The following is a 9,870-nucleotide window of genomic DNA, read 5'->3' on the forward strand; positions in this document are numbered from 1 at the left end:
TTTGAAACTCTTAATGCTCCCAAAATGAAGTACAAAATAACACTTACCATGAACAACCAATTTGAAGCTCTTAATGCTCCCAAAATCGATTTGCCCTTCTTCTTTTTCCATTCTTGTGAACTAAACACAACATATCTCTCACTTTCTCTCCACAATGAGCTAAAAAAACCTAAGATTTTGATTCTAAATTTTTTATGGTTCATTGAGTCATAGAAGCTAACGATTCTGGGTGGGTTACTTTCGTTTGTGATTCTGTGTGCTTGGAGAAGCCTTGTGTATGCTAAGGAACTTATCTCACCAATTTAAGGTATGACATCGAGTTTTTTTCCAGATCTGTTCGTCAGACGACTTACTTGGGAAGTCGTCTGGCTGTAGACAACTTACCTGGAAGTCGTCTGGTCAACGCAGAGGTTATTTTTGCAATTGACTTTGAAATCCGTAGCCTGAGACGACTGAAAGTTAAGTCGTCTGTTTTTGTTTGGTTTCAAAAAAATTTCCAAAGAACCTAGACGACTTACATTTCAGTCGTCATAGGTTAGTTTTGCATTTGACTGGATAATTTCAGAAGTTTGACTTCCCCAGACGACTTACATTTCAGTCGTCTGTCGAAAATTAAAATAATAATATTTTTTTAAAAGTAGACGACTTACAGTTAAGTCGTCTACTTTTAAAAAAATATTATTGTTTTAATTTTCGCCAGACGACTGAAATGTGAGTCGTCTGGGGAAGTCAAACTTCTGTAATTATCTAGTCAAATGCAAAACTAACCTATGACGACTGAAATGTAAGTCGTCTAGGTTCTTTGAAATTTTTTTTGAAACCAAACAAAAATAGACGACTTAACTTTCAGTCGTCTCAGGTTACAGATTTCAAAGTCAATTGCAAAAATAACCTCTGCGTTGACCAGACGACTTCCAGGTAAGTTGTCTACAGCCAGACGACTTCCCAAGTAAGTCGTCTGACGAACAGATCTGGAAAAAAACTCGATGTCATACCTTAAATTGGTGAGATAAGTTCCTTAGCATACATAAGGCTTCTCCAAGCACACAGAATCACAAACGAAAGTAACCCACCCAGAATCGTTAGCTTCTATGACTCTATGAACCATAAAAAATTTAGAATCAAAATCTTGGGTTTTTTTAGCTCATTGTGGAGAGAAAGTGAGAGATATGTTGTGTTTAGTTCACAAGAATGGAAAAAGAAGAAGGGTAAATCGATTTTGGGAGCATTAAGAGCTTCAAATTAGTTGTTCATGGTGGTTGTGGTATTGATGACAATGGCAATCCTGTAATTACTTGAAAATGATGAGGGTGAGAGAGTAAAAATGTCATTTTCGAAAAAAGAAAGAAAAGAAAAATTGATGGCATTTTCGTAAATTATATGAACTTGTGGGGTGAATAGGGCAAAACCAATTTTCAAAAAAAAAGAGGTTAGTTTTGTATTTGACTTTAAGTTATAGGTCAATTCTGCAAAAAGCCCATAATATATTTATAATCAAAATTAAAAGTTTTCTTTAAAATATGTGAAACACAAAAAATACATTTAAAAAAAATTAGTGAGTATTTGAAAGGGGGTCTATTTGAAAAGAATAGGTCTCTTGTATTTATAATTTCTAACGAATATTTGTAAAACAAACATGAAAATATTGAATTTATGTTTAGTAGATGTTAACGATATGGTAACATAATAAGAATAAATGGATAAGAACTTTTTTCTTGGACCATGATTAACCTGGGTTTTTAGGATGAGGTTCTTAGTTTCGGCTAAGAACCGTTTCTTAGCTTTTAACTAAAAAAAAAACTAAGAATTGTCTCTTAAATAAGAGATATAAGAACATGTTTATTGCAGTTGCTTAAGTGTAATTCTTAACTAATTTGTAATTAAAAAGAAAAGAAAAAAAACGTAATTAGGTAAGCAACAAGTCTTAAATAAAGACTGGAAGAATCGGCTCTTGATAGCCACGTGTTTAAGATGTATTGGGTTTGTGATTTTGAGAGGAAAAGAAAAAAGAAAAAAAAACAGGAAAAGAAACAAAACGCCTCTTTCTATTCATCGAAGAAGACGATCGGTGGTCGGCTCCGCGAAGAATCTGGTGGGTTGATTTCGACGACGAAGAATCTCGGTGGTGGTGGCTCTCCCATTGAAGAATCTCGTCGGTCTCGTCGACGAAGAGATGTCCGTTGCTCTCCTCGACGAAGAATCTCGGTTGCTCTCAGCGACAGCGAGTCTCAGTGGCTCTCCTTTACAAAGAGAATCGTCGGTTGATGCTGAGTGTAATCGATGAGCAAAGCTAAGTAATTTTGTTTTTATTTTTCAATTCCTCAATTTTGCATGTGTTTGATTTTGGTCCTTCTTGTTCTTTTTTGATGTTTAGTCAGTAATCTGATTTCTTCAATTGCAGATTGAAGTTCCATTGAAGAGACAATCATTTATTCTCTGGAGAGACAATCTTCTCGGTTCTGTATACAATTTTCGTTGTTGATGGAGAACTTTTGCAATGTATTGATAGTTTCCTTGATTGTTTGAGTGAATGTAAAAAATTTCTACACTGAAAATCATGTCTAGGACTTCTTGATTGTATTGGTTTAGGTGATTCTCGTTAGGTGGCTTGGTGTCATGATCTAGAATCTTGAGAATGAAGAACATTTTTGATCAATTAAATATTTTCTTCCTGTGATTTTTTTTATTCGTCCATGTCTTTGTGTCTGATGGATAAGGAGACATGATAAGGAAACACGATAAGGAGACATAAGGAAGGTTAAGAAAGCAAAAGGATTTCTCATAACAGTACATGTAAACGTTTCTCTTTCATCTTAACAACTGAGCTTAATGTCTTTTGATTCTTGTTAGACTTGAAGCGTGTGTAATAAATGTTTTGGTTTGGGTTAAATTACGGTTGTGTTAGTAATAAATAGATGTTATGGAAGAGGGTGATAAATGTGTTAGCTATATGTCAAGTCTATGGGTTATGATGAATGTGTTTAGAAAATGTCAAGTCCTCTTCCCTCTATTAAATGCATTGCTCCTTCTGTTTTTCTCATAAACACTTTCTCTTTGATCTTCTCTTCCATCTTGTTCTTCTCTTCTCCTCTTGTTCTTATGTTTCTTCCGTCTTTCACACATTCAAATATGGATTTTAATCCATATACGAGTGGGTCAAACTTTGTTGATCTTCTTCATAGTCAACAAATTGTTTTTGGTTCATCAGAAGTTCATGTATTTGGAACTCAACAGACCCTGGATAGCAACCTCGGTGCAGAGAGTCTTGTAGAGCGACGAGAACACAGGAAATGAACGCTCTCATATGACATTTTGCTCATCATCTCATGGCTTAACACGAGCAAAGATCCAGTAGTGGGCAATGAGCAAAGATTAGGCGCTTTCTGGTCTCGCATTGCCGCCTACTTTGCGGCAAGCCAGAAGGTTGAAGGCTGCGACAGGAGAGAGCTGATGCACTGTAAGCAGTGGTGGCAGAAGATCAACGACATCATGTGCAAGTTCTATGGCTCGTACGAGGCTGCAACCAGGGAGAAGACCGGTGGACAAAATGAGACAGATGTTCTCAAAAAAGCGCATGAGATCTTCTACAACAACCATAAAAAGAAGTTTAACCTTGAGCATGCGTAGATGAAGTTGCGCAATGACCAGAAGTGGTGTGAGCTTTCAAGTTCAAAACATGGTGGAAGCTCAAAAAAGAGGAAGTTGGACGATGGTGCACAATCATCAGCCTCTCACTTGTCTAAAAGCAAGACTTCTGAAGCTGATGAAGGCAACACTCGTCCACCGGGTGTTAAAGCATCTAAGGCGCGTGGTAAGAAGACGGTAGAGGGGAATGGACTGTCTGAGTTTCAGTCAATGTGATCCATTAAACAGCAGGATCTAGCCATGAAAGAAATGTTGTCCAAGATGTCTCTGCTTGACAGTCTTATTGCAAAAAAAGAGCCACTGTATGAGTGCGAAAAAGCTCTAAAGAAGAAGCTGATTAATGACTTGTTGGCTGTTTAAGTTTATGTGTTCTGTGGTCTGTTTAAGTTTATGTTTGTGTCCTCTGCTTGAGTTCCTTTGTTTGTTGTTTGTTGTCTTGGAGTTTATGTTTCTGTCGTCGAGTTTAAGTTTATGTATGTTGTTCTGTTTCTGACAATGAAAGTGTCTTGTTTAACTAGTTCTGATGTTTGTTCTTGTTTGAAAACAATCTTGTTCTGGCAACATCTAGGCGTCTAAATGTTGTTATGTTTCTTGTTGTTAAATTTCTTGTTCTTGTCGCAGTTCTTGTTATGTTTACAATGTTTTTGTTCTTGTTAATGCTAACCAGTTCTTGTTCTTGTTAATGCATGTGAGAGAATCATTAACTGAAAGCTGTTGAGAGCAAAGATCAGAACATGAGACAGAGGTTAGGTCATTGACTGAAAGATCAGAAGATCAGAACATGAGAGAGTAGACGAGAAAGAGGTCAGGTCATTGACTGAAAGCTGTTGAGAGAGGTCAGATCAGAAGATCAGTTTCTTGTCACGCTGTTGTTGTCATGAGTGGAGAGGTGGTGTCTTGTTTCTTGTCTTGTAGTTGTCACGATGTTGTTGTTAATTCTTGTATTATTTGCCTCTTGTATCACGAGTTTTGTATTTTTGCATCACAGACACAAGTGTAATCACACACACAAAAGAATCTTTGGGTCTTGTTCTATTAGTTGTCTTTTGTTATATTATTTGCCTCTTGTTTCACGAGTGTGTAAAATGAATTGAAATTATTTGCCTTTTATGAATTGTCTTGTATTCTCTCATTTCTCTCAATTCTCTCCATAAAAGAATTCTATCTCATGTTCTTGACTCCATACTTTTTCTAAAACAATTCTATTTTGTATTCTCTCATCTGTCTCCATTCTTTTCATTCTCTTTCTAAAACAATTCTATCTCACGGCATCTTCTTCTCATAACGATTTTGAAGACTCGTTTGATGAAACTTTCGATCAATATTTTGAATAGACGTTCGAGAATCTGATCATTGATCAAGAAGATGAAAGGAGGACAAGAAAAAACGAGTTTTTATCGAAAAAAATCGTGAAGAAGACCATATGCGTTTATGAAATGATTATTTCAGTGAAACTCCAACATATCTTGGAAATCTTTTCCGGCGACGATTTAGAATGAACAAGCCATTGTTCATGCATATTGTTGATCGACTCTCCAATGAAGTTTCATTCTTTCGACAAAAAAAAGACGGTCTCGGAAGGCTTGGTCTCTCTACACTTCAAAAGTGTACAACAACTATTCGTGTGTTGGCATATGGTTCTGCGCTTGATGCGGTCGACGAATACCTCAGGCTCGGTTCAACCACTACTCTGTTATGTGTGGAAAATTTTGTGGAAGCAAAAATAAATTTGTTTGGCGATGAGTACCTAAGACGATCAACACCGGGTGATCTTCAGCGTCTACTTCATATTGGAGAGCTTCGTGGATTTTCCAGGATGATCGGAATCATCGATTGTATGCATTGGGAGTGGAAGAATTGTCTCACCGCTTGGAAAGGGCAATATTCTCGTGGTTCGGGAAAACCCACAATCGTTTTAGAGGCGGTTGCTTCATATGATCTCTGGATATGGCATACGTTTTTTGGACCTCCAGGTACCTTAAATGATATTAATGTTCTTGATCGCTCACCTGTTTTTGATAACATAATAAATGGTCAAGCCCCGCAAGTGAATTTCTCGGTCAACGGACGAGAGTACCATTTGGCTTATTATCTCACCGATGGTATTTATCCAAAATGGGCAACTTTTATCCAATCTATTCCAATTCCATAAGGGCCGGAAGCAGTTTTATTTGCGCAATGTCAAGAAGCTGTCCGAAAAGATGTCGAACGTGCTTTCGGAGTCTTGCAAGCTCGATCTGTCATTTTTAAAAATCCAGCACTTTTTGGGGATAAAGTCAAAATTGGGCAGATTATGAGAGCATGTATCATACTCCATAATATGATAGTAGAAGACGAACATAATGAATACACTTAATTTAATGTTTCGCATTTCCAACAAGGAGAAGACAGCGGAAGTTCACATGTCGATTTCACATATTCTACAGATATCCCTACAAATATCGTCAATATGATGGGTGTTCGAACTAGAATTCGTGATAGATAAGTGCATCAACAACTGAAATGTGATTTGGTTGAACATATATGGCGTAAATTTGGACGTGATCAAAACAACAACTGAAGCTTGGATGCCTCTTTGAAATTATTATCGTTTATTTTTGTAATCTTTGTTTTTATGTTTTTATTTAAAAATCTATGTTTCAAATGTTTATGTTTAACTTTGTTTTTTTAAATAAATTTTATCGTCAATAAAATAATGTTTAATAAATTTTTTTTAAGAACTCCTAATTAAGAAACTACCAATGGAACACTAAAATTAAGAGTTTCTTAACAAAAGTTCTTAATTTCACTTTAATACTAAAAAAATCACTAAGAGCCCTCTTAGGGGTTGCCCCAATAAACATGCTTAATTGTTTCTTAAGAGCATGATTAACTCGGGTTCTTAGGGTGAGGTTCTTAACTCATGATTTGACGTTTTTTGTTATATATTTTTTTTTTTTACACTTTTCGACTAAGAACCGGCTCTTATATCTATTTTTTGAAAGCAGGTTTTTAGTTTTTCTTAGTTAAAAGCTAGGAAATGGTTCTTAACCAAAGCTAAGAACCCCAGCCTAAAAACCCGGATTAATCATGGTCTTATATTCCGGTAAGAACTCCACCCAAAGGATCCTTTACTAATTATGAAAAAAAAAAAAAAAAAAATAAAACAAAAAAAACTGTCAAATCAAAAATTAAGAACCTCGAATTAATAACATGATCGGAAGTATCCGAGGAGGAAAAAAAAGAAGATACCCTTTTGCGTGGAAGTATCCAATCCTTCCCACCTCTCGTTTCCGCCTGCCTCTTTCTCTCGACTTTTAGTTCTTAAATATTAACTAATTACCGAATTTCACATGTGTAATATTTGGTTCAATCTGACCAAATTTTAGAAAAGTCAGATATCTATTCCGTTTCAAAGCTCTGCTACGTTGTGGAATTGTATATTTTTGTTTGTAGTTTTCTGTATCTATGTTTAGTTACTAGAAAACATATAAATAATCAAATCAAAACAAAATGAAAAAAGAAAAACAGCAGCTAAAATTGTAAGATCCACTTAAGCCGTAAAATAAGCTTTCAAATACCCCTTTGACATCGATTACTTCCATTGCACTTACTTGCTTCCATGTTACCATTATTCTCCTATGTGTTTCTTTATTATTTAAATATTTTATAATAAAATTAAAGATGTTAATTTAATGTGCGTGGTGTGCGCAAGTGAATTAAAGAAGCCAACTTCCTAGTTCCAAAGCCCTTTATGAAAAGAAAAAAAAAATTCCTGGTTCCACTTTCTCCTTAATCTTCTTTTCATATCTCCTATATATACCTCAGTTTCCTACACACTTTCTCCGGTTCCACATCATCTTCTCTGTATATCTACTCTCCTTATTTAATCTTCTTCTACACACACACACGCAGCCACATGTACATGTAAAGCAGATACTGAGATCAATATCGTTATCAATGAATTTACCACCGGGATTCAGATTCTTTCCCACGGACGAAGAGCTCGTCGTCCACTTCCTCCACCGCAGAGCTTCACTCTTGCCTTGTCATCCTGACGTCATCCCTGATCTCGATCTTTACCCTTACGATCCTTGGGACCTTCCCGGTATGTACACTCACATGCATATCTGATATCCCTCTCCATATACGTATCATGCAACATATTTATAATTGAAAGCCTTTTTTACGAATTTTTTTTTTTATAATTGACTCTATCTATGTATGCATGCATGCATGTGAGTGTGTATCATGTATGTTATATGTTTAGTTGACAATATGTTGATCGTTGTCACCAAGTCACCAACTTAAGTAACTAATCTGTCTTTTCTTTAGCAGTAGACTTTTGTTGGGTTGCTCTTTTTAAGGATTGTTTTTGTTTTCAAAATCTTACCATACACACAAATACCAATAATGCCAATCTCTACCTGATAAGTTTCCTTTTAATTCTTTTGGAAGGAATCTATTAATTGGTGAACTGTAATTATTAATATTGCTTTCTTCATATTCATACATACGCACCGATTTAATCATTCAATCTCATGATACACAAACACAATCAATCATATACACACCAAAACATGTACGTGGACATATATAACAACAAATACACATGTAATTAATATACTACGTACTGACAATTTATCTTCTTTTTTTGGCTAAACTTTGGTACTGACAATTTTTCTTACACTAACTTTGTTTACGTATGATTATAGGGAAAGCTTTGGGAGAAGGGAGGCAATGGTACTTCTACAGTAGAAAGACGCAAGAAAGAGTGACAAGCAATGGGTATTGGGAATCAATGGGAATAGACGAGCCAGTTTTCACAAGCTCCACACACAAGAGAGTGGGTATAAAAAAGTATCTGACTTTCTATCTCGGGGATTCTCAGAGTAACTGGGTCATGCAAGAATATTCTCTCCCAGATTCCTCTTCTTCATCTGGTCGATCTTCTAAGAGATCAAGCCGTGGTTCTACTAGTTCTAGTCATAAACCAGTAAGCTCCCTATATTGTTTCATAAGCTAACATAAACTTAGGACCGGTCATAAACTTAAGCAAGTGAAACATTGACTTATTGTGCCAAAAAATTTAAAATAATTTAAATAAACATAAACCTTAGAATTTGTAAAACAAAACTATATCTAGACATATAAAATTCTTAATAAACTGGTTAAAGCTCCCAAAATTTCAGGGTCGATCTTGCTTTAATTTTAAGTTTTCTAGTTAACAAAATTGATCTCCACGTGGCATGGATATTTGTTAACAGGATTATAGCAAGTGGGTAATATGCAGAGTGTATGAACAAAATTCCAGTGAAGAAGAGGATGATGATGGGGCAGAACTCTCATGTTTGGATGAAGTGTTTTTGTCTTTAGATGATCTTGACGAAGTAAGCTTACCGTAATGAGGACAGAAGCACCCAAAAAGAAAAGGTTTAGTGGGCAATTATTTCTAAAATCTTTGTATCAAAAAGAAAAAAATGGAAAAGGAGAATGAGAATGACATCATTCTTACAAGTTATGTGTTGTAAGATTAGTAATCCCAATTTGCAAGCAAGAAGCAAAACAAAAGGGAAGAATATCTAGTCTTGTTGTATTTTTTTTAATAAATATTCAAATATATGTACACTTCAATACTGAATTAGTTCCCCGAATTCCCTAGTATTCCAAAAAGAAAAATACTGAATTAGTTATCTTTGATTTGAATTAATAATTCTCCTTACGATAACCACAACAATAATTCACGAAAATATGTTATATGAACCAATGAAACAATATGGTGAAAATAAATAATAGATTTATGGTCAGTTCAATCACAACCCTTAAGTTATTGGTTACTGTAGATTACCAATACAATTTAAATTAATATATATATATATCGTCTTTTTGCCTAATATACCTAAGGTTAGGAGGAAAGCCTCATCTACTAGTTTGGGATGAATTTGCAGCATACTTTGCATCATTTGAACAATATTATAACTTTTTTATCAAAAAACAATATTATAACTTAAATATATTTTTACTGGTAGAAACGATTAGAGTTTTGACTAACAAGATCCAAAGCATTAGAACGTTTTTGTATTAAGAAGTGGGAAATAGTAATGATTATGTTACCACTGGATGCATGCAAATGAGACTTAAAAAAAAAAGCCCCCCATGTTGGCAAATAATCATGGGGAAATGCTTATAGTGTGTTTAAAAAGTTATAGAGACCAAACTAACTTTTTTCGTTTGTTCTTTCTTTCT

The 9,870-nt window shown here is 35.1% G+C and overlaps 1 protein-coding gene across 1 annotated transcript; it reads left to right on the forward strand.

Annotated features, from left to right (window-relative positions):
- Window positions 1–7,433: 7,433 nt before the first annotated feature.
- Window positions 7,434–9,227, forward strand: LOC106316068 (NAC transcription factor 25-like). Its single transcript, XM_013753930.1, has 3 exons — window positions 7,434–7,732; window positions 8,340–8,620; window positions 8,892–9,227. Exons 1-3 carry the CDS (start codon window positions 7,585–7,587, stop codon window positions 9,027–9,029), a joined length of 567 nt encoding a protein of 188 aa, XP_013609384.1. The 5' UTR covers window positions 7,434–7,584; the 3' UTR covers window positions 9,030–9,227.
- Window positions 9,228–9,870: the final 643 nt, after the last annotated feature.

Source organism: Brassica oleracea, chromosome C9, assembly GCF_000695525.1.
Source record: "Brassica oleracea var. oleracea cultivar TO1000 chromosome C9, BOL, whole genome shotgun sequence".
Lineage (NCBI taxonomy): Eukaryota > Viridiplantae > Streptophyta > Magnoliopsida > Brassicales > Brassicaceae > Brassica > Brassica oleracea.

Excerpts from the sequence above, each read along its gene's own strand:
- LOC106316068 (XM_013753930.1), top strand. The coding sequence starts at position 7,585 with ATGAATTTACCACCGGGATTCAGATTCTTTCCCACGGACGAAGAGCTC. Across the intron at positions 7,733-8,339 it reads CGATCCTTGGGACCTTCCCG|GGAAAGCTTTGGGAGAAGGG; the intron begins GTATGTACACTC and ends GTATGATTATAG. Across the intron at positions 8,621-8,891 it reads CTAGTTCTAGTCATAAACCA|GATTATAGCAAGTGGGTAAT; the intron begins GTAAGCTCCCTA and ends ATTTGTTAACAG.